General features: G+C 49.5%; 1 protein-coding gene and 1 pseudogene across 2 annotated transcripts in view; both read left to right on the top strand.

The window, feature by feature from the left end:
- The window catches only part of Synj2 (synaptojanin 2), a 100,118-nt gene that overhangs the window by 20,601 nt on the left and 53,063 nt on the right, over window positions 1–26,454 (top strand). For both annotated transcript variants that reach the window (XM_005363402.3, XM_005363401.3), the window contains exons 2-3: window positions 13,719–13,805; window positions 23,854–24,124. In XM_005363402.3, coding sequence (XP_005363459.1) covers window positions 13,719–13,805; window positions 23,854–24,124 — 358 coding nt within the window. The remainder of the gene's footprint in view (window positions 1–13,718; window positions 13,806–23,853; window positions 24,125–26,454) is intronic.
- On the top strand, window positions 5,287–6,069 carry LOC102000653 (annotated as a pseudogene).

Raw genomic sequence — 26,454 nt, 5'->3', positions numbered from 1 at the left:
CTCACCCCTCACCCCTCACTCTCACCCCTCACCCCTCACTGATGGCCTGGCTCCTCATTGCACCAGAACACTGAAGCCATCAGGGGAAGTTTTCCCCACTATGGCTGTGTGGTGCATCACCTTGTTTCTGCTGAGCTTTCTCCACTGACCTGCCTGCTGTCCTGGACGTCGGGAATGGCTCCTCCTCAGGGCTGCTGTAGATCCTTGTCTTAGCCTGTTGCGCTCCTCCATTTTCTCTCTTGGGTCACCTCCCCCACCCCGTCAGATCTGTGTTCAAAGGCTGCCTTCGCAGTGAAATTATTTCAGGCCGAATTAAGGTTTCATGTCTTTCCCACTTACATTCCCCACTTCCTGTTTAATTTTCCACCTCCCCTTGTGTTTATCTAGGGCAGTGGCTCTCAACCTTCCTATCGCCACGACCCTTGAACTCAGTTCCTCATGCTGTGCTGACCCCCAACCTAAAGTTATTTTTGTTGCTACTCCATAACTGTAATTATACTGTTATACGTCATAATGTCAATATTTGATATTTCCAATGGTCTTAGGTGACCCCTTTGAAGGGGTCATTCAGCCCCCAAAGGGGTCGCTCCCCACAGGTTGGGAACCACTGATCTACCCTGTGCTTAGTCTGTCCATGTTGGCACTGGGTAGTCTCCGCCCCTTCTGCTGTGCCCGTGCAATGCCACAGCCCCCGGGCTTTCCTCTCTACCAAGTGCGCCCTCACCATCCATCACTCAGGTTCCTTCTTGGCTACCGACACATGCATGGCTCAGGTTCACTCTGGGGCAGATGATCTTCGGCTGGCTCACTGCCCCTTCGCCTAGAACCCACCTGACACAGTCATTTGGCTCTCCGGCGCGGGCTCATTGAGTATTCGCGTGAGAGGATGAGGGCTGAGAGAGTAGAGGTTACCCTCAACAGACGGGTTGTTTGTGGCCAGGTCGGGGAAGCAAAGTGTTCCCATGTGGGAAAACCTATAGAGAAATTGACAGAAGGCATGGAAAGCTGAGCATTCCGTCTGTTCTTGAGACATTAGGTAAGGAAAGGCGGACGTTGTGGATGGGCAGCCTGCAGGTGTGTGCACTTAACCATGGCTGCTTAAAATAAATGGAGGTCGGTCGCCAACACCGAACACTCGGAATGCCCTGTTTCTCTGGGAAATTCTCATCTTTGCAGACTCCGGTTGATATACCCAGCTGTTGGTCACTGGCTGCAATTGTCAATCTGTCCTTACCAAGGGGAGACTTGGTCTCTGCCACATACAGCCTCATTCAGTAGCTCTGTTCGTTCATTACCTATCTGGTATTTGTAGATACTTGGAATGTCTGTATGTTCTAGAGAAAAAGCTGTGTTTTTCATCAGCTCTCTTAGGAAAATGGAGTGGCTTGGTGACAATAAGGCTATGTAATGAATTGTGGACAAGGTGCTGAGAGATCTGGCTTCTGTGTCCAGGCATTGGGTAGCCAGGGCCGCGAGGCTGTTGCACTGTGGAGGTGGGATACATGGAGGCAGTGTGGAAACATGGAGGAAAGACTTCATGGAGAGCCATTCTGGGAAGAGAGGATCTAAGCTTTAAAGGACTCGGCTCCCCAAGGATGAAGGTTACCGAGTATAGGGACTGAGCAGTGGCTCCTATAAGATACGTTGGAGTCCTAGGCTCCAGTACTTCCCAAAGAGACCTGTGTAAATCATCCTTGTGCCACCATGACAAAATACCCAAAAGAATCAGCGCAAGAAGGGATGGTTTATCCTGGGCACGTACCTTTAGGGGTTTCAGCCCATCTGGTTTCATTCCATTGCTCTCAGGCAGAACATCATGGATGGAGCATGTGGTGGAAGCCAGCTGCTTAGCTCATAGTCTAACTGGCCTGGCAGCAATGAAGATGTTCTATAGACACTTACGCCTCTCAGTCTGACAGTCCAGTTACTGAAACAGTGGACTCCAAAGGGTGGGAATCTCACGCGGGGAGAAGAAAAGAGTGTATGTGGGGTGTGGGGTGTGGAGGGGCTTGCCTCCCCGAAAGATATGTCACACAGGCTTAACAGCTTGTCCGAGCGCTCTTCAGGAGGAGACTGAAGCCCAACAATGATGCGCTGGGGCTGGGCAGGACCACACCTCGACCAAGACCGCTCAGATGTGCAGAGCCCCAGTCCCTTATTCAAACTGTACTCTCACTTTGGGACCCCTAAAATGAGATTCAGGTGGGATTTTTGGGGGGGATGGGGGTCACTAGATCTCTTTGTCCCCAAATAGTTTTTAAATAAACCTGCTTTCTACTTTCCACTCTTAAATGACTCTTTTTATCAGTTTATTGATGATGGGTGGCCAAGCCTGACTTGAGGCTCAGGCTGCAATCTCCAAGTTTGATAGCAATGAGACTCCTCCTTCTCAGGGTCCCACTTAGCCCCTCCCTCCTGATAGCACCAACAGCTTTAGTCTCCAAGACTAAAGCACCAACACAGACCACAGCAGCTCTCCGTGGACACAGTGTACACGAGGTCATGTTGGAGTGAGTTGAGCCCGTGGTCCAGTGTAACTGCATGTAACGGCAGTCATGTGACTTAGTAGGACAGGGACATGTAGTCAGAAGACAGGTGAGGCAGAGAGTAGTGAAAGCCCAGAAACGTCCAAGACGGTTGGCAGCAGCCACTGGGAGCTGATGAAGCTGAACGCTCTTCTGGAAGACCCTAGACTCACCTTGGCTTAATTAACTTTCGTTCCCTCACCCGTGAGAGAGGATGTGTTTGTTGTTACTGGGAAAGTCGGGGCTTCACATATAATGGTCATATCCACAGAGGTCAGAGCTGTCACAGCGATAAGTTGGCTGCGATTAAGCTGTTTTGAGTGGGGAGTCAATAATTTACAGGAGTTGAATGGGACAAGGCAGCCCTGTTGAGTTTTGTTTGTTAGTTTAAAAACTATTAGCAGAAGGCTGTGTCAAGGCATGCTTGTTGGGCTCACCTTCCCAGCCCGGGTCTGATGCTGAGTCCACAGGGCCACAGGTCTCCTGGAGTCACCTTCCCACCCCCTGAAGGATAGACCGGACCCTATTGCTTGGTCTCGCAGTTTCCTGCCCTTTGTTCGATCTGCTTGGGTTTATTTGTGGAGCTGAATGAATGCACAAAGGCTTCTTTGTTTCATGGTGAGCAAAGTGAGGGCCGGATGACACTCGGTCCGTGTTGGAGGCTGTAAAGCTGCTGGAGTTGAACACCTTGTTGCTGGTGGCAGGATTATTTCATTGCACTTCTCTGGCGAGAGCCATTCCTTTCTCCTCCTTGTCCCCGTCCTGGCTACACCTGGAACCTGGGAGGACAGTGGGTGTAGCCAGGACTATGCACTGCAGGTCGGGCCCCCACAACTGTGTTCCACAACTCCAGAGCAGGGGCCAGGCCTTTCCTGGAGACCCCTTAGACTCATGACAATACCAACTCTTTACCAGGGAGCACTCTGGATGAAGGGTGTGCCCTCCACCACCACACCCCTTTTGTGAAGGTGCAGCAGAGGCAGGAAGAAGATTCTGGAGCACACTGTTTGTGTCCCTGTGCAGGCCCTGAAGGAGTGTGACTGTTGCTGTCTGAAATGAGGGTGTTCTAAAGAGGAGACCTGTGCCTCCCTTTAACCAGCAGACTATTGAAACAATAGACCTCAGAAACTGGAATTTCCCGAGGATTGTCATGTTAGAACAAGGAAAAGTTGGAGTCTGGTGCCAACCAGAGGAAGGTGTCTCTTAGAAATTTCACACAGTTCTGACAAATGTCAGCCCCTTGGCAGCAGGCAGTGATAGATCACTGAAGCGTGGGACCAGACTTTGATCAGAACTAGTGAGTCGTACGTACCTTCCTGCTCTGTTTACCCTTAAACCTTGTGTTGGATCCATAACATGGATCTGAGGAGTCCCTAGATTCTTTGTTCTTCTTTCCAGTGTGGCCACATTGAATAGTTTTTACTATTACTTATTTCTTGAATTGGCCATTTGAGGACAGGTCGTTAGAGCGGTCAGGGCCCAGACTCTGACCCTAGCAACCAGGATGGCAGAAATCCTCATGCTAACCCTGAGTCTGTACATGCGAGATATCCTATGCCTTACTGGTGGCGGTTGTAGGCCAATGACTCTGTAGGACTGTTCAGATCAGACTGGGGACCTTTGTGGATGTGGGCAGCCATCCGGGTAGCTCTTAAAAGCTGGAAGAGGGGGCTGAAGAGATGGCTCAGTGGTTAAGACCATTGCCTGTTCTTCCAGAGGACGTGAGTTCAATTCCTGCACCCACATGGCAGCTCACAACTGTCTATAATTTGAGTTCCAGGGGATCTGACACCCATGACAAAACACCAGTGAACATAAAATAAAAATAAATTAAAACAAAAAAAGCTGGAAGAAGCAGCCAGAAGAGGAGGAGACAGAATGAGCTGGGAAGATGAAATGGAAGTTGGTGCCTCTGTTGTGCTGGATTGAAAGTGAGACGAAGAAGCTGAGAGGCAAGAAAAGCCCCAAAACTGGCTCCAAAAGCTTCAGGAAAGAGAGGTCCTGCAGATCCCTCCATTCGAGTAGCAAGTCCCACTGCCGGGTGCTGATCTTCAGCTTTGCAAGACCGTGTGTTTGTGACATTTTAAGCCGCTGTCATGTGTACTTGCTATAGCTGCAATGGAGGCCATCAAGGACAAATGGGATTAAATAGAGCCAAGCCTGGGTTCTGGTAGCCCTGATAAATGGGGCCACCTTCCTCAATACAGCAATTGCAGAGACAAGCTATAGGGAAAACCGGATGAAGAAGATGTACACGAGGGTGGGGAGAGAGGTATCCAGAAGGCTAAACGTCTGTGATTAGACTTGGTTATTTTTGGAGATCGGAAACAAAACCTAGAAGGGGTCAGTGAGATTAGCAGCAGTAATCCCTGTTGGAAATAGTTTACTTTTTTAATAGGTTTGCTATTAGTTTTTTAATAGGTTTGCTGTTAGTTTTTTTTTTTTTTTAATAGTTTTACTGTTTCTTGCTACACCGAACTCAGGAAAGTGGCAGGGAGTCTAGCCGGTGGGAGCTGTCTTGAGATTGACTGTTGCTGTTTCCTCAGAGAAAAGGTGTCCCCTTCCCACGCACCGCCCAGCCTCTGTGCTGACAGGAAACTTGAAATCAGAGCTTAAAGACTTGAGGGAAGAGGCCTGGGTCGGGACTACTTGGGGTGTGGAAAGTTATTAGAACTTCCGGTGGTTGCCTTAGGTTGCCTTTCTAAGATTTTTTTTCTCACGTAGTTGGTGTCCCTGTGGCCTTGTTGTGTCTTGGTTCACATTCTCCTCCATCCAGAGCATGGGTTGACTCAACTGTGGCAGACAGCAAAAGTCAGGCTGAGAGGTGCCCTGGGAGGGGCCATGGTGCCAAGGCAGTTGTGGGAGAAACTGAAGCAGTCATTTCTCTTCCTGAGCAGCGCCTCGCTCCTTCTGGGGCTGGCTTTACTGGTCATACAGCCTAACATTGCTCCTTTTGCTTATTTCTTCCTCTGCTTGGCTGGCTTCTGCTTTCTTGCCTGCCTCCTGTCCTGTGTGGTGGAACGGAGCCTCCGATCTAGGCAGAGCTCAAGGCAGACTGAGAATTCAGAGGCCTCAGGCAATGCACGGGTCAGTGAGGCTTTTGAGGTACCAACCTATGAACAGGCCATAGTGATGGACTCAGAAACACAGCACCACCTCCAAGAGTTGGAGCAACCACCCCCTTACTGCGGTGTCGTTATAGCCCCAGGAGTTGAGGGGGCACAGCCTAGCCAGCTAGAGAGGCCCAGCCCAGGAAGGCTGAAGAGACGAGTGGGCTCGGACGGAACAATGTCTCGCAGAGGAAATCCTGGAGGAGCTCTTCGACTTAGGGGCCCACGAGTTGCATCCACTGCTCCCGATCTGCAAAGCTTGAGGGTGGCCCCCAAATTGGAGCCCACTACTCCACCCCCTGCCTACGACATCTGTTTTGCTTACCCTGAAGATGACAATGTTTTCTATGAAGACAAATGGATACTTCCCTAGGCCATGCTCTCAGAACTTATCATTGCTGCACTCCTCTGCCCAGCATTTCCTACTATCTACTTAATCAGAAACTGGTTTTGCCCGCCCAGACATCATAGATGGGGTCTTCAAACCAGCCGGGAGGCAGACTATGGAAAGCCCTTCCCATTTGAGATATGGGTGGCAGTTGGATTCATCTGGAAAAATTCTGGAGCCCATCTGACGTCCAGCATTTCTAGAGTAAGGTGGAAGATGAGAGAGAGAGAGAGAAACTGGAGTGGTACTTCGGAGTGACAGCTGTTTCATCAAACCTCGCTTAGATTCCTGGTGGGGTATTACATAACAGGGTAATTTAAGGGTAAGGGGGGGGGGCTGGAGAGTTTTCACAAAAACAAGGTGCTAGTAAAAAAAAACATAAAAAAATAGTTTTACTGTTTGAAGCATATAGAGCTTTTTCTGGGCTGGTTCCCTTTTTCTTTCTCCCTGTCACAGAAACCAGGTGGCCCACCTGACCCAGGACAGAGACTTTGGAGGAAACCTTTTAAACAAGCATGCTTGGGTCTGGAGAGAGCAGGCCAAAACCCAACCCCAGAGCCAGCTTCTGTATGGAAGCAACATATAACATTTTTAAAATAGTATCCAGATGTACACAAGGGCAGGGGCAGGGAATAAACTGCCAACATGACGGCTTCATTGTTAGCAGGAAGGTTCTTATTGTGAATAAGAGATAGAACATATTCTAGTGGCATCTGGAAGAGTCCAGAGCAGAGAGAAAGAGGTGGTCTGCGAATGGCCAGGTCCAGGGAAGCTGGGGAGTGGGACAGAATAGTGGCGATAGTGAGAGAGCAAGAGGGTAGTGATGGATGGTGGGCAGGCAGGAAGGTAGATGGTGTGGTGGCTTGAAAGAAAATGGCCCCCAAATGGAGCGGCACTGTTAGGAGGTGTGGCCTTCCTGGAGGAAGTGTGTCACTCTGGAAGTGTGCTTTGAGGTTTCTTACTCAAGCTTCCCTCAGTGTGACTTCCAGTTGATTTCCTTGTCTCCTTCACGATGTAGGACCCTCAGCTCTAACACTGTATCTGCCAGCATGCGGCCATGCTCCCCATCGTGATGATCATGGGCTGAACTTCTGAACCTGTAAGCGAGCCACCCCAATGAAATGTTTTCTTTGTAAGAGCTGCTGTGGCCACGGTGTCTCTTCACAGCCAATGAATACCCCAACTAAAGCAGACAGGAGATTGAATGAATGGGGTGGACAAATCGTGTGGCTTACAAGGAGGAATAGATGGAGGAAGGCAAGGGCCTGGACGCTAGTATAAACTTTGAAATGTATAGCACAGGCTTGCAATGCTGAGGGTCCTGAGCTCCAGCATGCTCTTCGGCACACAGATAGACACCACGGGTAACTCGAATGTCCCTTCTGCCAGAGGCAGGGGAAATTACTCCTTTTGGGGTACAGAAAACCCATTTCACAAGTTCCTGAGGAGTTGCTAGCTTTTACTTAGCTTCCAGAAATCTTTCTATAGTCCACCTTGAGTTCATTTCTGGATATATGGCTTGCCCGTGAGATCTAACAGGAGATACATTCAGTGAAGCTGGGTTGGGAAGAAGACAAAGAGACCCAGCGGCCCCCAAGTCCATGAGCCTCAGATGTAAACAGAGAGCAAGAGATGTGCAGAACTATGCCATCCTGGTCAAGGTGTGGTCCTGTACTTTACAAGTTATACATGGTCTCCTGGCCTGGCTACAGTTGTCAGAACTGTGACATTTCTTCCTGAGAGGTAATTCCTCCTCTGGCTGGCTCCAGGTTCTATCCTTCCCCTCCTCCCACTGCTTGGGATTTCTGAGGGGATCATAGTCTGACAGCCAAAGAGAAGAGCATGTTTCTCTCTCGGATACCTTCACTTGCTGAGTAGGATTTCCTGACTGCCAGGGTTGACTGGGTCAGGTTGTATAAAGGGTGTGTCTGTGGTTCCCAATCCCCTTCTAAGCGACTGAGACCCTCATTTTACAATGCCTGCCTTGCTGCAAGCAGCCCCTCAAATGCCAGCAGAGTCTACTTAGTGTAGGGTCCAGCACCAGCTAGTCTCAGAGAGGCCAGTGATTTCATTAGTCACAATTTAGGTCACTTTGCACACTCCCTAAAAAACGAGGCCCAGTCAAGTTTGGCGGAAGTTAACTCATTGAGCTGATTCTTAATCTTTGTGATGTCCGCAATCTCCTTGAGAGTCTGTGGCTCCTAGCCATAAAAATCGACGTACAATTTCAGTGATTGTATAGCTTCCCAGAGCTATCCCTCGAGGTCTCTGTGGCTGCCAGGGACATCTTCTGCCATCCTAGGCTGGGAGGCCTGGCGGTAATAAATTCACACTGAGGGCGGATGGCTGTTTTCCTGCCAGGCTTCCCCAGGGCTTTGCCAAGCTCTGGAACCTAATTCAATGGCTCCTCATTGTTTGTACATTTTACACTTACAGATACACCCAGCTGTCTAAATTGTGTTGTAACTTGGAGATTGATTAGGCGTTTTTGAGGTCATTTGTGCATGGGGCAGACTGAGCGGCAACGGTTTAATTACCTATTGCACATACTCCCAGATAATGCTGAAGGGTGAAATGCTGGCTTCTTGTCTGATTTTGGGAGCAAGTGCCCCTTTGAAGACTTATTTGACGCCACTGTTTGTACATTTTGTTGGTAATTTCACATTTTTGTTTTGACACTTGTTTTTAAATTTTTGTTTATTATCTTTATGGGTATGGTGGTTTTGCCTGTGTGTATGTCATGTGCCAGATGCATGCAGTAGCCATGGAGGCCAGAAGAGGCATTGGTTCTCTAGAACTAGAGTTATGGGCAGTTGTGAGTTGCCATGTGGGTGCCATGTGGAATAAAGCCTGTGTCCTCTGGAAGAGCAGCACATGTTCTTACCCTCTGAGCCATCTCTACAGCTTATTTATTCATTCATTTATTTCATATATTCATGTGTAAGTGCTCACACAAAGGTCAAAGGTCAACTTGTGGCTTCCTGGGATTGAACTCAGGTTGTCAGGTTTGGTGGCAAGTGCCTTTAAACACTGAATATCTTCCTGACCCCTTAGTATATATTTTCAAATGGCCCTCGGGGGACTTGAGAAATGGTTCAGCACTTAGGAGAACCTGGGTTTGATTTCCAGTAGCCCCATGGCAGCTGACAACTGTCTGTAACTGTAGTTTCAGGGGACCCAGTGCCACCTTCCAGCCTCCGCAGTCACCAGGCATACAAGTGATGCACAGACACACATGCAGGCAAAATTTCTGTACCTATAAAATAAAAAAAAATAGATTTAAGTGGCTCTCAGCCCAGTGCTGTAGCACCACCTTGCATTTCTATGTACAGAGAGGCAGTGTTATCCCTTGGAGAACATCACTTGTATATAATAAGCTTTATTCTGATTGGACCTCTTGTGCCGGTGGCTATGCATTCAATGTGGCTTGATCAATAATGCATATGCAATAAGGCGTCTTTAAACAGAAAAACCACAAAACAGACAGCAAAGCCACAGTGGTTGACTATAGCCATCCTGACGTCTTAAAGGGAAAAACCACAAATAACAAGAGCTGGGGATGAGGAACAGATACAAGGGTACAGAAAAGCAGTCCTGACTCAGTAACTCGATTATTGTGATAAGATCTAAGCTGTCCGAAGACAGGGTGTTTATTTTTCTGCACCTCTAACAAGGTTGTTAAAGCAACAGACTGTACTTACCGGGGCCAGAATATTTGTAGCCTTGAGTTTTGCTATGGGATACCTGCAGGAAAAACCTGAGCGTTCTGGCTAAGTCGGAGTAGACAAGCCTTTAGTCACAGCCAGCAAGGCTGTCCCAGGCCAGGAGTGGGAAGCAACCGCCACCTCCAGTTGGTTTGTTTTCAAACGCAGGAACCGCAACTGTGACATACACAGACAAGCCGCTGTGGGCATCTGCAGCAGGTGAGCCTTTACAGTGGTCAGGCCATTCTCATCCTCGACTCAAGGACGCTGCTTCACAGACCAGTTTGCTTGAGGAATTTATGGCTACGTGACCAGAGACCAGTTTACCCCAGGTGGTTCTCAGAGTATAGTGAGGAATATTTGACGAGATGGCCTAGCGCGGCACCCCACTACAGTTTTACCCTCCTCTCATCTCTAAATCCAAGTAACACCTTACAAATCCACACTTTATTTTACAAATTACAATTTAACTTACAAAAGATCATTCCTTTTAAAGAAACGTTGTTACATTCTTTTGTGCATGTGTGTACATACACACGTGTGTGCGCGCGCGTACATATGTGTACGTCTATGTGTGTGTGAGTGTGTCCATATGCCACGACACATGTGGGAGTCTGAGACAAATTGTTTTTCCTTCTACTGTGTGGGTCCCAGAGATCACACTCGGGTCATTGGGCTTGGTGGCAAGTGTCTGTGACTGGCTGAGCTATCTACAAAAGGTAATTCTTTAAGATGAGAAATGAGTATCAAACTTGGCTTAATCTTCAAACCTTGTAAATTACAGTCTGAGTCATATGACTTACAAGCTACAAAATCATTTATCTAGCCTTCGTGAAGATAATATCAAAGTGCAGCTCTCCTCCTGAGCCTGTCTTGGTTGAGCGTGTTCTGTCCTTTCCTAAGAAGTTCTCTCTCTGAATGCCGATGTTTATGGAAGCATCCACTTGCCCTTGTCTTCACCTAATCAGTTCTTTAACTTTGCTTCACTCTGAATGTCTCTTCTTCAGGCATAGTCAAGGCCCTGGCTTTACCTGGGTGGGTGTCCCTAAGGGGAGAACTCAGGCTATTGGCTGTTTTGGACTGAGTCTCCCTGCTACCTGATACAACAAAGTACAATAGGATATTATTACTGCTTCTCAGTCATGGTGACGGTCAGCCTTCAATTTCTTTTTTGTTTGTTTGTTTGTTTTGTTTTTTGAGACAGGGTTTCTCTGTAGCTATAGAGCCTGTCCTGGAACTTGCTCTGCAGACCAGGCTGGCCTCGAACTCACAGAGATCCACCTGTCTCTGCCTCCCGAGTGCTGGGATTAAAGTCATGCACCACCACTGCTCTGCTCAGCCTTCCTTTTCAGATGGCTTCCTGGCTCCATCCTGTCTGCAGAGATGGAGGGTCTGTCTTTGACCTTACTCCAGGTGTGCATCCCACCAGCCACCAGTCCTGAAACCCTTGTGTCCTGTTTAGTAGGTATCGCAGGTTCTGCCAAGGGGAATCTGTAGTAATAAGAGCGGCGGGGCTGGTCCCTAGCACCCCGGCCGCCTGGCTAGGCTCTACCCGAAATAACAACACACAAATTGTATTCATTTAAACACTGCTTGGCCCTTTAGCTCTAGCCCTTACTGGCTAATTCTGATATCCCGATCAACCCATCTCTAATAATCTGTGAGCACGGGTCTTACTGGGAAGATTTCTTACTGGGAAGATTCTAGCCTACGTCCATCCTGGGTCGGAGCTTCATCGCGTGTGTCTGCCTGGGAGAGGGCATGGTGTCTCTGCTCCAGAGAGCAGAGCTGTCAGTCTGAGCTCACTTCCTCTTCCTACCAGCATTCTGCTCTGTTCACTCCTCCCACCCATGTTTTGACCTATGAGGGCCAGCCAAGCAGTTTCTTTATTGCTTAACCAATGAAATCAACAGATTGATATATGACACTCCCACATCAGGAACCTGGTAGCCTCCCACTGTGTCTTGGTGTTTCTGTTACTGTAAAGAGACACCATGACCATGGAAATTCTTATAAAGGGGAACATCTAATTGGGGTGGCTTACATGTCCAGAGGTTTAGTATATTATCATCATGGTGTGACGTGGTGGCATGCGAGCAGACATGATCTGGATAAGTAGCCAAGTGTCCTACATCTTTGCAGGCAACAGGAAGTAGTCTGAGACACTGGGTGTGGCTTGAGCATATATGAGACTCAAAGCCCACCACACACTCTGAAGCCTGGCTGACTTCTGTGAGTCCTCTTGCCTCAACTCCTGAGTGCTAGGATTACAGATGTGAGCCTCCACTCCCAGTTTAGATTTTGTTATTTAAGAGGATGCTAATAGGGCCAATGAGATGGCTCAATGGGTAAAGGCAGTGCCACTAACCCTGACTGCCTGGGTTCAATTCCCATCCTACAAGTTGGAAGGGGAGAACCACTCCCCACAGATTATCCTATGATTTCCACATATGTCATGTGGTGTGTGCCACCCCCACAAATAAATGTAGAATAAGTAATTTTAAAAAGATACTGTCCATAAGGAATATATATTGCTACATTATAGCAAATTTTTGTGTGTGTTGCTAGGGCAAAAACCCTACGTGCTAGGCAAGGACTTCAGACAGTAAAATATTTTGCTAACTATGGGCTGAAGAAACGGCTCAGCAGTTGAGAGCACCTGTTGCTTTTGCAGAGGACCAGGGTTTGGTTTCCAGCACTCACGTAGTGGTTACAGCCATCTGTAACTTCAATTCCAGGGAAGCCAATGCTCTCTTCTGACCTCTACCTGTGCCAGACATGCATGTGATGCAAATACATATACATATATGCACACGATACACGCACACAATAAGAAATAAATCTATTTTTCAATATTTAGTAACTAGATTCCAGTAAAACGAGTGCCCTCTGTCATCTTCCTTTGTCGTTAATTTTTATACCAGCTTTATTGAAATGTAATTCATATACCACACAACTGATTTCAGAAAGTATATAGTTCATGGTTTTTTAAAGTATTTTAGTATTTATAGGGTTATCTGACCATCCCTACAATCTAATTTTAGAGTATTTTTGTCCCCTTTTAAAAGAGACCCCATTAACAAACCTGCATGCTCCTTTGTACACACTCAGCCCCTGCTACCCCTGAGTCTGCTCTCTGCCTCTCTCAGTTCACCTGCTGTGGATGTTTTATGCACACGGGTTATCTGTGAGGTCCTTAGTGACCACGTCTCTCACAGAGTGTAGTGATGTCACAGTGATTCGGGTCTGTGTGTTGTTCTTAAAGCAGGTGAAGCATCATTTTGAGGAAAGGTCCGTAGACCTGCTCCCCCTCCTGGAATCCCAAGACGCGTGTCTATGGCATCCCAGCGGTTGTCCCTGTGTACCTTCCTTCTTGCTCCTAAACCAGGCTGGGACATTGTTTGGGTACTGACATCATTGCTAGTTACCCAGCAGGTGACTAGCACGCTGCAGCTTGCCTTGGGGCTCACTTGCCCCAGCCCTGAGTCACCCTGACCTGTGTGCTCTGATGATGCCTCGTTAGAAGCAGGTGTCTTGGGGATTTCCTAGATAAAGTTCCTGTGGCTGGCACTTAAAAAAAAAAAGAAAAAAAAGGCCTGGATCGCACATGGATTATGAGACCTCACCCTGTTCTGAGCGTGTGTTGTGCAATGAAGACTAAGGTAGCAGCCAGACCCAAGGTGCCCCGCACCACCATCCACCCAAGGGCTCCCTGCACCTTCCTCACCACCACCCCCAACACACAGGAAACTGCCAGTATTTCCAAAGAACAAGCCTTCCGTGGGAAGGTCTAAATCTTTGCATTTCTGATTCTCGGATCCTAAAACCTGTACACATGGCGTCTGTGGGACGTGCTATTGTCTGTGTTTCCTTTTTCGCGTGGGTGAGAGCCAGATTGGCAAACGCAGCGTGAATGAACGAGCGTGAACAGAGCCACTTGCTTGCTGATGTCTCTCTGATCTGTTTCTCTCCCCCCCACCCCACCCCTCAGCTCCGGAAGAGAAGGGAGTCATTAAAGGACAGTATGGCAAGCTGACGGATGCCTATGGCTGCCTCGGGGAGCTGAGGTTAAAAGCCGGTGAGTACCCATGGCTCAGCAGTCTGGCCAACAAGCTTTGGGCAGCCCCTGGTGTTAGCCAGGGAGGCCGTCTGGTTAGATATTCTGGGTTAACCACTTTCATTTCTGAAGATGTTGCTTTAGGTTTCTCAGCCTGCTCCTCTTGGGGAGTGCGGGGGAGAGGGGTGGCAGAAGGCTGATTGTCGCCTGTCTGGAGGGCATGGTTTCCAGCCCAGGGAAGTTTACCTGCCTTGTTTTCCGGTTCTGAGTTTTTGCAAGGTGGTCGGGCTTCTGCTCATCCTTTCTCGTACGTGTTATGCATCTGGCTTTTTAGGCGCGTCTGGTAGGTAGGCTTGGACCACGGCTCAAACGGTCGCCTGAAACAGCATCACTGGACATCCTGGGTGTATCTGGAGAGAGAAAGGGTTCGAGGGGGGGTGGGGGCAGGAGAGAAAAACTGCGATGCTCTATGTGGGAGTGAGAGAGAAAGGAAACTGCATCCAAACGGGTCTGACGAAAGAGAGAGAACCCACAGGAAGAAGTGGGTAGCCCTGCTTGCCCCGAGCCGGTGGCAGCCACCTCTGCAGCGCCTGTCCTGCAGCCCTTCTTTCCCGCCTCTCAGGGAGGAGAACCTGTTTGAAGTCTGTCTCACCTATCATGAAAGACTAGGCTGTGGAGTCCAGTGGCCTTTCCAGCCAAGGCCAGGGTGCAGGTCACATTCCTAATGAGATCGGCTGGGAGGCTTCCAAATTCAGGCTTTGGGGGGTTTTTGTGAGCCAAGCATGTGAAGAAGGTTCTTGGCAGCTCACAGCCTCTGTTTGCACAGACAGGGTTTTAGGGCTGGCCAAACAGCGGTGATGTGCTTGCCGCTACTTTTCTGGGCCATTCCTGTGGTGGGGTGTTTCCCACCACCACCGCTAGATATGATGATTACACTCCTCACTTCCAAATCGGAAATGTTTAGGAAAAAACATGCGGTACTCATGCGACGAAATGAACTTGCTAGATGCTTGTGTTTTGCCAAAGATTAGACCTAGTTAACATGTTCAGTCTTCAGCATCAGCTGATGAGATAACCATCGTCTCCCTGTTTACAGAATGGGAGAAAGGAATCAGGTTCAGAGATTTTTCCTGACTCACCTTGGGGTGAAGAGTTCAGCTGGGATTTACAACAGCTGCCTCCAAACACTGACTTTTTCATGAGAATGGGAGCAGCGGAGGTTTGGGCTGGGCTTTGTCTCTGGAATCTTTCTGAGGTTATAGACCCCCCTGGAGTCCTGATCTTGCCCTGCAAGGACCATAAGGATGGTGCTTCCTCCTGCAGTTAGCCTTAGCCCCGCTCCCCAGGGAGGTAGGCTTGATTGGCATCCTGCTCACCTGCAGAAGGGAAGGCCTGGAAGCTGCCCCTCTCGCACCCTTCTGCAGTCACCTTTCCCCCTGTTTGTCATCTCTGGTGTAACGCCCTGGCACTTGGCAGGGTTCACAGTCCGGTCTTAAAGGTATAGCTGGCAGTTTTTTGAAACACAAATGGATGATACATTTATCTCTGGCAGGGGCTCGTACCCAGGGAAGCAGGGTAACTGGCACCAGCTCAGGTTGTTTTCAAGTAGGACCTAGACTTTACACATGTGCCCTGTGGCATCTTTCTGTTAGGGGGCTGGTGTCCAGCGACAGGAAGGAGTGACACGTGATGGCCTTCACTTTCTCATAGGACAGGGGTTTTCCTGAGCTGTGAGCTGAGGTCAGATACTGGGCGTTGGTTCTGAGCAGGGTGGGGAACAAGCCATAAAGAATCCTTGTCTGGGCGAGCCTCGGTCTCTGTGGGGTCCGCTGCAGGGAGTGGAGTGGCCAAGTGCCCTGCCCTCCAAGCTGGCCAGGCCTGTGTGTCCTCTTTCCTCAGCTAGTACCCCCACTCACCCTCTAGGGAGTAAGTGGATACAGTCTCCTGTTGGGCCAGGTCAGACCAGCCAGCCAAGCAGGGTGCCTGATCAGCGAGAGGCTTGGGTACAGAGAAGACACCAGCACGGTTGCTGATGTCCTCCCAGACCCCAAAGCTGCCTTCAGGAGTCCCTTCCGGAGCTGGTGAGGAAGTGTGACTTTAAGTGTGTCTGGCCTCTTGTTAGCACCTTCTGGAAAGTGTGTTGGTGTATCTGAAAGATGGGAGGATTGGACATTAAAACCAAGCCTTGCCAACCGCCCCCCTTTGGTATGTTCAGAAAGCACTGGCTTGAACCCAGCGTTACTTACCCTTGTGTCTCCTTGACCTGGGCTGTTTTCCTCTGTGCTTCTCATCCTTGGGTGTTTGGGGCGTTGGAGGATGGTGCCCTGTGGGGTGTGGCTTCTGATGGTTTCCTCCTGGGTTTTCAATTCAGACAGAGTTAAAGTTCAGTCATTTGAAAGAAGAACAGGCATTTGTGTTAGAAATTGAGAAACACGCGGTTGCATGAAAGCCCATCCCAAGCTCCCGCAGGCGGGAAGGGCTCAGAGTGCCTGTGATTAGTGGTGAGCTGCCTGAAACACAATACAAGCACAGAAAGGCATACACAGGAAGAAGAATCCACCTCTACAGTCCCAGGGGTTCGGTTCTCTCTTGACCTGGACTATCAAGACCTCCCTCCCTCTTCCCTAGCTGCAGGGATGATTCAAACCCCAGTCTGTCTGTAATGGATTATGTCTCCTGGATCTCTGCAGTGCACAGCCTGGGAACTGGCACACGATAGCCCTGGAAATTTCCCACCAGATTCTCCTGGATCCCTGCTCCATCTTCACAGCTGACCTTCTGTGCTCAGTTGCTTTCTCTAGGTCTGTTCCTCTGTATGAACAGAAACTGACTCCTCTCTTTCCCACAAAGCCAATACTTAATTTTTGCATTGTTTGTACTTATTTATATATTTTTATTTGTTTGTTCATTGTGTGCATGTGTGGTCATGTGCATGCATGGCATTTGTGTTAAGGTCAAAGGTCAACATGCAGTCATTGGTTTTCTCCTATCATGCAGGAATGTTTGGTGTGGGTGGGTGTGTTATGTGCACACACACACATGTGTGCACGCCTGTGTGGCCGCGTGTATGTGCATGCATAGCATTCCTGTTTTGGTCAAAGGACACCACGCAGGAGTTGAGTCTCTCCTTCTATCCTGCAGGAACCTGAGCTAAGATCATGTGCTGGTTGGTTTTTATCAACTTGACACAATGTGGATATATCTGGGGAGAAGGAATTTCAATTAAGGAATTGTCTCCATCAGATTGGCCTGTGGGAATGTCCTTGGGGCATTTTCTTGATTTCTGATTGATGTAAGAGGGTCCAGTCCACTGTGGGCAGTGCCGTCCTTGGGCAGGTGGCCCTGGACTGTAAGAGAAAAGTAGCCAAACAAAGCAGAGGCAGCAAGCCAGCATGCAGCACTCCTCCGTGGTCTCTGCATCCGCTCCCATCTCCAGCTCTTGGCTCCCTTCAATGATGGCACGCAAACTGCTAAGTGAAATCAGCCCATTTCCAGGTTGATTTGGGCCATGGCATTTAACACGGCTACAAAACTCAAACTAGGACAGGTCACCAGGCATCAGGGCAAGAACTCTGCTAGACGAACCATCTTGCCACCCCTCCCACACAGTTGGCAACTTTAAAAAAAAAAAAAGCATATGTACACACACGCACATGCATGTCATGGCATAAGTGTGGGGCCCAGAAACAACATGCAGGGATTGGTGCTCCCCTTCCAGCATGTGAACCCTGGGAATTGAACTCAGGTCGCTAGGCTTGGCAGCAAGTGCCTTTACCACTGAGCCAGCTCACCCACCCTCACAGAGTTTTTAAGAGTTCTTTATGAGGGGCTGAACATGACACCCTTGAAATGTATGGGTGCTCCTCAAGGTCTAAGGAGGCTGGTCATGTGGTAGGATATGACATGGGCACAGTGGCCATCCGGAGACCGAAGGGAGAGAACGTGTGTGTGTGTGTGTGTGTGTGTGTGTGTGTGTGTGTGTCCGTCCGTGTGTCTGTCCACACTACATCCTAAGTTCTGCAAAGTGAAAGAGGCTTGGAGGAGACCACGGGTGAGGCTGGTGGCTTCAGTGGCCGTTTCCTGGAATAGTCAGGGTACAGACTCACAGAGGTCGGCTCAGAAGGGGATTTCTCTGGAGAGATGTCTGAGTCACTAACCTTTGGAGACTAAGGGCGTTCCATGTCCTGCAGCAAGTCTTGAAATGGACTGGCCATTGTCAGTCTTTGAATACTTTATTTTAATACTTATTCCCAGGAGTGTGTTGGTAAGTGCTTGGCCTCCAGCTATGGGAGTAGGGACTCTGATATAGTGTGCCTGCTGATTTCTTTGGTGTAAATTCCCTCTATAGTGTTGGGTGGCACCGTATACATGTACTCTCCCAGGCTGAGAGCCCAGCCACCATGTTGTAGTCAGTGCACCTCTTCTGTGCTCTGTAAACAGAAGGGAAGAGGGGCTAGAGCCCACACCGTGGAGACACACATCATTTGAATCAGAATCTATTAGCGGGGAGAGATTGGGACACGCCTCAATCCCTGGTGTGTCCTATTGTGAGGCTCAGAGAAGGTAAGCCACTTGTCTGAGGCCCCAAAAGCCACAGGAGGAGCATAGACTCCACAACGCCATCTAAGCTTGATCTTTAACCTTACTGTAAGATCCCGCTGTTTTCCCCTGAATTCGGCCTCCATCGACCACTCCTGAGACCATGCTGAACCTAGATGCTGAACTTCTTTGCTTCTTGGTATCAATAAGAAAATTGATCTTATTTCTCAAAAGCAAAACCCAGGTTCTAGAGTCAGGGTGTGAGCCTCAGGAGAGGCTTCCTCATACGTCTGAGGCAGGTGGACCCTTCTGGACTCGCCTTGACCCACACTGTACACCTCTGCAGTATTGCCAGCCTAGACAACTCTGACCTGTGAGCAGGAGCCAGTGACCTCCAGTTTACAGCTGGGTTCGACTCTGAACCTTCCCTTAAAATCTACAGCACATAGAGCACAAGTGAGGGCTGCTGAGCAAGGCCAAGAGAGGCCATGGCCCAGTATGGTTCCACAGGTCCATACTCCTCTTTGGCCACAGAAGTACACAGACCTCCCAGGTCTCAGCTCTCTCTAGGAGCTGATCTGTTTGGGAATGTGCCCCTGGTCTGACCTGCAGCCACCCTTCATTTTTATGTCATTTCTCTAATTGGGCTATGGCCATGGCATCCCGCTCTGGAGGTGATGAATTCTGGGGTACCACACAAAGGTGTGCTTCCAAACATTGCTGTCAGTACTATTGAAGAGAGCCGTGTCAATGCTCAGTACCATTCATTTGTAAGTCAGGGGCTGCCCGTGTGTTTGCTTTTCTCCTAACTGAAGAACTTTATTTGATATAATCTGTCAGCATTAATAGTAATTTTGCTGATAAATTCCTTACCATTCCTTTCTAGCACCAACTGAGGATCTTGAAGAATTGAGTGACATTTCTATAAGTAATCTTTCTATTCCCAACTATTCATCAACACGGGCAGTTTTCTATTGAGAGGGACAGGAGAGATGGCTCAGTGGTTAAGAGTGTGTGCTGCTCTTTCAGAGGACCCAGGTTCAATTCCCAGCACCCATATTTGTGACTCACAACTGCCCGGAATTCTGCCTTCAGGGGATCCACCACCTCTGGTCTCTGTGGATGGACATACACGCATGTGTGCACACACACCCACACACCCACAAATACACACCAGAAAAGTAAACATTAAAAAAGAAAATCATAATTAGAAATGGTGCAGTCTACTGTAATACTTACCATCTTGTTATAAAATATTGTCACTACACATTTTACATTTTATGTTAAATGAGGATTTACCCAAATGTTTTGCTTGCATTGTACAGCTTATACTGTTTGCCCAGAGTGGTGCTACAGTTGACTGCAATGATAAATCCGAGCCTGGTTAGGACACTGGTTAACTGCCCAATAGTAAGAGGTTGACCAGTGGAGAACTCAGAGCACAGAAGGGTCTGTGACAGGGTGAGAGTCTGAGGGACAGAGGATGGGAGTGTGTCTGGAGGACCCACCTGTTCAGGAAGAGCATCCTCGGGCGGTCATGAGCATCCGCTGGACACTGGTAAGGAAGGGTCTAGCAGTTTTCTTTTACCTGTCAGCACCTAGAATATGCTTCGAAATATAATGCTGCCAATCAACTGAAAGCGGCCTTCTCTTCTACCCAGATAGAGGTCGTAGGAGGGCAAGGAGAAGCTCTTCAAGTGCTGGTCTTTGGAGGTTTTGTGTCTTCTGTGTTGGACAGTGTTGAGTGGTGGGAGCAGGAGGGGAGCAGGGCACGTGGAGCCCTCCAGTGTCACACCTGTCCTGCAGGCCCTTGGCATCGGACCCTTAGGTCTAAAACTTTGTAGGCCTGCAGGAAGTCATCCAGCTTCCTTAACCCTTGCATTGAAGCTTGTGGGCAGGCCAGGCATCGTGATTCTTCAGCCCTTGACAGTAGCCTGTGTTATTGCTCCCAGACCCTGAGTGTCTGAGACCCTTGGCCTTGGAGGCTTGGCAGCTGGAACTCTCCCAGAGACTTAATTCTTTAAATGTAGGCTCTATCCTCCTTTGCTCCCAGCCTTCCATTCTCTTAGGTACTGACTGCCATCTCCCCTATGCCTGCCCTGGCTGTCTCTGTTAGGCAGCAGGTTGTCTTGCCACTTTTGCAGCTTGGTCTGCTGCCTGTTCCTCTGCAGCTGCTGCAGCTTGCCGCTGTTTCTTCCTGTCTCTTAAGGGAAGCCGTTTATTGGGCTAGAGCTGTTACACCCAGGCCTGGCAGCACAGGCTCTCCCAGCCCACTCACTAAGTGAGTCTTAGCAACTTGTTTATACAGTCAAGAAGGGTATTTAGACCAATCAGGTGATACCTCACATGTAAATTAAGGTTTGTGTTTGCACCAATCAGCACACTTTGCATATAAATAAAAGTGTGTGTTTGTACTAATCATTGCGTTTTCCCTTTTGCACCAATTGCAACAATCCCTCAGCTAGGCCGCTGGGAAAATGTGCTTCTTAGGCCTTGGTTGAAGTGGTTTCAATGTCTTGTATGATGCTTGATAGCAAAATAAGTTTGGAATGAACTCTTCCACACAGTCCTGGCTGAGGCTGTGCCCTCAGGACAGCTGTGGTCCTTATAAGTGTTTTCCAAGGCATCTGCGAAGTCTTCAAAACAGCTGGCGTTGGTGCAAGGTAATCTACCAGTTGTTTGAATGTCTCTTTGCTCAAAGCAACAAGAGTCCAACAGCTGCCAATTAGTCAGATTGCCCATCCCCCCACTGCCCTTACCTATTTATAGGAAAATGAATACCAGCTTTACAATAAAAACTCAAACGATTTATTAACATTAATTATGATTTTAAAAGATTTTTAACAGTACTTCGCACCTGCCCAGTGCCCAAGAGAGCGCTGATCTCCATCTACTGTCACAATATTACTTTTAAGATACAGGTGAAAACTTGGGTGTGCATTATTATTATTATTATCATTATTATTTGGTTGCTGTAGTAAAGTTCCAGAGACTAAAGCTGTGGCTCACAAACATTTGTAAGTACCTATCTTATAGTTCAAGATTAAGGTGTCAGAAGGCCAGGGGCAGGCAGACCTCAGGCTTAAAGTAAACAACATGTTGCAGTGGGGTTTCAGCCCGGAATAGTGTGCCTGGGTCCTGATTAGTTCCCCTGGGGACTTTGCATGTGAAATGGCAGTGCTGGCTCTCCGCAGCAGTGTTGTTCAGCCCAGTGTCACTACTACCCACCAGGAGCATGGCGAGTGCCGGCTGGAGAGCAAGACTTAGCCCGAGTAACTTGCCCAAGTGGAATAGCCAGAAAGTGGATTCAGGTGATCCAGGTGATCCCAGTTCCCCTTCTCAGTCACCCCTGGCTTTTTAGCCTCTGCTTGCCTCCTTTCCCCTCTCTATAAAATGGGCTGACAATGGTGGTTGTTGGGATGACTAAGTCACTGTATAGGACCTGGTGTGCGGAGCATCATCCTGTGTATCAGCTATATCGAGGCATTTGGCTCGGCTGTGCACACCGAGTGGCTCTGATTTGCCTCTGTGCCTTCTGGGGTGCTGCCCCAGCTGAAGGGCACCTTCCCGTGGTGACACCATTTCTTCTCATTCTCTGTAAGAGTCCCCTTTCCCCTGCCACACAATCCGTCCTCATCCCTTTCTCTTTCATTGAGCCCCAGCCCAGATCATGGGGCCCTGTCTTGGCCCTGCAAGGGAACTTTGCTCGATACTGTTTTCCCCTAGCACCGAGCTCATCAGTTTAGGGAGCCGGGTGCCCAGGCTGTGGACCGCCTCAGCCTCACTGAAATTCACCTACCCTGCTGGGAAAACCTTAACTGCTTTAATGGCCCAGCAGAACTCTGATGCTTACGTTATTTCAGAGTGGCTTCCTGAGGATGCACACGCCAATTCAATATCCTCGCCCCGTGGGCACCCTCCTTCCCCACAGTGCATCAGTCAGCAAGTGTGAGCCGTGACCTACTTACTCTTTAATAAAAACCAATCATCCCCTCCGGAGCCGCATTCCACCAGTGAAGAAGAAGGGCAGCCTGCTGGAGGCGGCGGGTGGTTGGGTTTGCTGCCTTTGTGGTCTTTTATGAGAGCGTGGTGAGGTATGAGAATGGCATAAAGCATCATTTCAGCCAGCGAGAGGCTGCTGGCCATGTGGAGTAAACCTTACTGGGTGGGAAGAACTTCTTGATAGATCCAGGCCCATCACCCACCGGGGGTATCTCTTGGACCCTGTGTTTTGGAAGGGCACACAGTATGGCCACCACCCCTTGACATGGGTAGTATTGTTGTGAATTAGGGTACGTGGGATAGAAAAGGAGCAGCCAGGGACAGTGTGGCAGGGTCTTGGAGAAGCGTGTATCAGTCTCCTGTACTGGAACTTATTTAGGAAGTGTTCACATACATGTGCTGTGGCAGATGATAGTGTACACTGAGTTCCTGCCCCTGGGGAGAACCGCTGCTGCTGAGGGACACATCTGGAATGAAGGCTACTGGCTTTCTGTGCCCAAGTACTGCTGGGAAACTTCTGATACAAAGAGGGGCATCCTACTGTCTTTGGAGAGCAGGTCCGGCTTCCCGGAGGAAGTGCTGCCCATAGACCCAAAGGAGGGTCAGGGGTTTACCCAGTGAGGGAAGAAAGGCTCCTGGGGTACCAGAAGGTGTAAGGCTGGGACCAAAAACGCATGCTTCTACCCGGTCAGGAGAGAGCTGAGGCCAGGAAGTCAGCTGGGAGGTTGGAAGGAGTCCCTTGCTGGGCAGATGGCAAGGGAGCCTTTCTCCAAGTGGGAGGATGTCTCCCATCAAACTACAGACTGACTGTAAGAATGTGTGCTGCACGGAGACACAGCAGAGCACAGCCCCGGGGAGCAGCTGCCTGGGAACAGTCCGCATATGGGGTGGGGGTGAGATACGGGGCAGGATACAGAACAGGAGGCCTCGGGAGGGGTTTGCATTTCTGTCGTTGGGGTGGGGTTCAGTGGGAGCCACAGAGGGATCTGAGCAGGGGAAGTCTGGAAGTCTGCTATCCGCTGTGTTTAAGAAGGCCATGCCTGCATTAGCTGGGAGGGTACCCAGGCCACGGGTAAGGAATAAGGGTTGAGCTGAAGAGGGTGAATTGGAAGGTGGTGGGCACAGATTTGGAAGAGGGCTGTGGTCAGGAAGAGAGGATGCTAAAAGGTGTGTGTGTGCTAGTCTAGAGGGTAGATGGCTGGGAGACAAAGCCTCTCCTTCAGTCCTGTGGAGAGAGCTGAGGCTGAGAGCTGAGTAGAACGGTAGGCTAGTGAGCATGCTGTGGAAAAGCCTTCACGTCAGACTCGCCCTAGGGTCTGTTAGAGCAGAAGCTGTTTTTCTGAGCTGAGGAGGAATACAAATTTCTGATGGGTGTGGCACTGCTTGGGGTACAGACTGGGTAGGTGGGCACTACCTTAGGGCCTAGGGAACAAGAGTTAGAAATTCCCTCCAGTTAGGATTGGCGTTTGAGCTGGGATGCAGCCTGCTCAGTATCCATAATCCTTCATCTTCTCTATGTCCCTTCCAGGTGGGGTCCCCTTGAGCTTCCTGGTGTTGGTGACAGGCTGCATATCAGTGGGCAGAATTCCAGATGCAGAGATCTACAAAATCACCGCCACTGAGTTTTGCCCCCTTCAGGAAGAGGCCAAAGAAGACGACCGCCTGCTCGCCTTGAAGAAAATCCTGAGCTCAGGGGTGTTTTATTTTGCATGGCCCAATGACGGCTCCAGTTTTGATCTGACCATCAGGGCACAGAAACAGGGCGATGACTGCTCTGAATGGGGGACCTCGTTCTTCTGGTAAGGCACTGGGTCACAGAGAGCAGATTCTGGTAACATAGAGCCAATGTCTTCCATTGTGCATCTGCCTGGGGTGCCGGATCAGCTCTGGAGTGGCACTTAGTCTCATTTGCTCTCTTCAGTGAGAAAAGATAGCTAATCCAGCGTCTCTACCCTGCGGGCTTTGCTCTAGGCGTGTATTCCTGTGGTCCCAGGTAGATCTAGAAAAGAAACTCTGTTCCCTGGGTAGAATATTGGGGCTTTACTTACTCAGGCCTTCTCTGCACTGATGCTCTCCTCAGCTGGTCCAGAGCCTTGGATCAAGGACCTGCCATTGTGTGGAAGCTGAGAGGGCAATGGTGGCAGGGACCGTGCTCGCCCCTTCTCTAGAGCGCTGCTCTCCTCACATTTGCTGAGGATAAGAGAAGTGGGCAGAAGCATTGCGGTGGGAATCTGCTGCTTGTTTTCTTGTAAACCTTGTCTTTTAATGCTTTAGCCCAAAGCCCCCTCTGGAGCCACACTAGTCTCCAAGCTAGACACAGTTCCTGCCCTTCCTTGGTGCCTGCCTGGCTTTGCCCACAGGAATCAGCAAAGGCTCCCGTGGTAGGCTAAGGGTCCTTTCTATAGGGCTTCAGCTCCCTGCTCGTGAATTCTTCACCTCTTTTTTGATTTTGATAAGTCAACCTGTCTCACCCCTAGCACCCTGCCTTTACGTCCTCCCAGGTCCTCTCCAGTTTGCCAGTTTATGTGCTCAGGTTTGGAACACATATGAAATCCTGCCTGTTTTGTTGTGATGCATGCTCTAGTGCATGCATCTAGGTGGGGACCAAGTCTGAGACCCCGTCCACGTTTCTAACCAGCTGCCCAGGTGTGCTGCAGATCATGCAGTTAGTTGAAGATGCCAGGTGCTTGCTGGCCCTTCTGTGATATCTGGTTATTCTTGGGGGGCCAGCATGTTCCTTTGCACTGTGGCCCAAGGCTGGGAAGGTCTTGTGCAGAGGTTCAGAAACAGCGATATCTGTGAACACAAACGAGGCGGTGGCATTCCTTGGAAACAGGAGATCCTGGGCATCCGGCTTACCCCAGCACTTGTGTTCCTGCTTTCCCATTGAGCGCTCTGCAGCAGACGTGAGACAGCACAAAGTCAGGCGGGTAAAGAGGTGGAGCAGAGAGGGCGTGGAGGAGAGGAGGTGCTGTTGTGCCCCTTTTAAAGCAGATTCCAGGCTAGATTTGGATTTCAGAGGAGGGACTGTCTGTGGAATGCACCGGGTGGGTACAGGTGGGTACAGGTAGGTACCCACCGCCCCGGCCCCTGAAGCTGATCACATCAGAGTCAGCAGGCAGAGTGGCTGCAGCCAGATCACCCGACCCCACTGTATCGTGCTGAGGTCTGGAAGCCACGGCAGGAGGCAGATGGAGTCCATGTAGGATACAGCTGGTGAGCACGGGAAAGAGCACAGCAGTGGGGTCATCCTGCCCTAATGGTTGTCACTTCCTAATGCACTCGAGGCCTGGCAGCAAGTGCAAAGCTGTCCCTCACTGAAGATTCAGATCTTCTCTAAGCTGTCCTCCCCAGAGCCACTTAAGTAATTGACCAGAGCTGTCCAGTTGACAGAGGCTCCTCCCCATGCCCCCGGTGACAGGGGACATACATTCAATGTATGTTACTAAAGGAGCTTATTATCTGAAGCCCAGAGAGTGGCTCTGAAAGCAGCCTGTTTTCGTGAGGTCTTGGTTCTCAGCCATCGTCACACACCGCAGTCCTGCACCTGTGGGAACCCAGATGGTGGGCAGGGCTCTCAGGACTGACTGGCTGGGTGCAGGTGGTAGTGGCTGGCAGTGGTCACATTCCCAGAAGCTGGCCTTAGGGCAAAGACTTTGAAACACAGAGATCCCCCACTCACACACATCTCCAGGGAATTGAGCTCTAGGGCAGGAACCGGCTTCCTTTTTTTAAACAAATAGGCCATTGTGACCTAGATTTGTTCCAGACCCTGCAAGAGAAAGTTCCCCAGTGACAAGTCTCAGACTGGCACTGTTCGGGCCTCCGGGGTATGAGGGAGGCTGGTTGATGGTGGGGTGGGGGATGGGAGGATAGCTCAACCTGTGCAACTGTAGGGCTTTCATCCGGGACAGCTGGAGTGAGGCAGTGACAGAGGACTCACCTAGCATGCATAAAGTCCCGACTTCTATGTCTCGCTACAGTCAACCAATCAATGAATCAGTCAATAAAATCAAACTCTCAGACTTGGCTTTAGAATACCACACTGCATTTGCCGACTCTGTGGTCTTGGGTAGGCATTTTAGTTCTCATGTCTCAGTTTTATTATATGGGATTTCTGATAATAATG

The sequence above is a fragment of the Microtus ochrogaster genome, linkage group LG9 (assembly GCF_000317375.1).
Source record: "Microtus ochrogaster isolate Prairie Vole_2 linkage group LG9, MicOch1.0, whole genome shotgun sequence".
Lineage (NCBI taxonomy): Eukaryota > Metazoa > Chordata > Mammalia > Rodentia > Cricetidae > Microtus > Microtus ochrogaster.
This window is presented reverse-complemented; position numbering and strand designations above follow the sequence as displayed.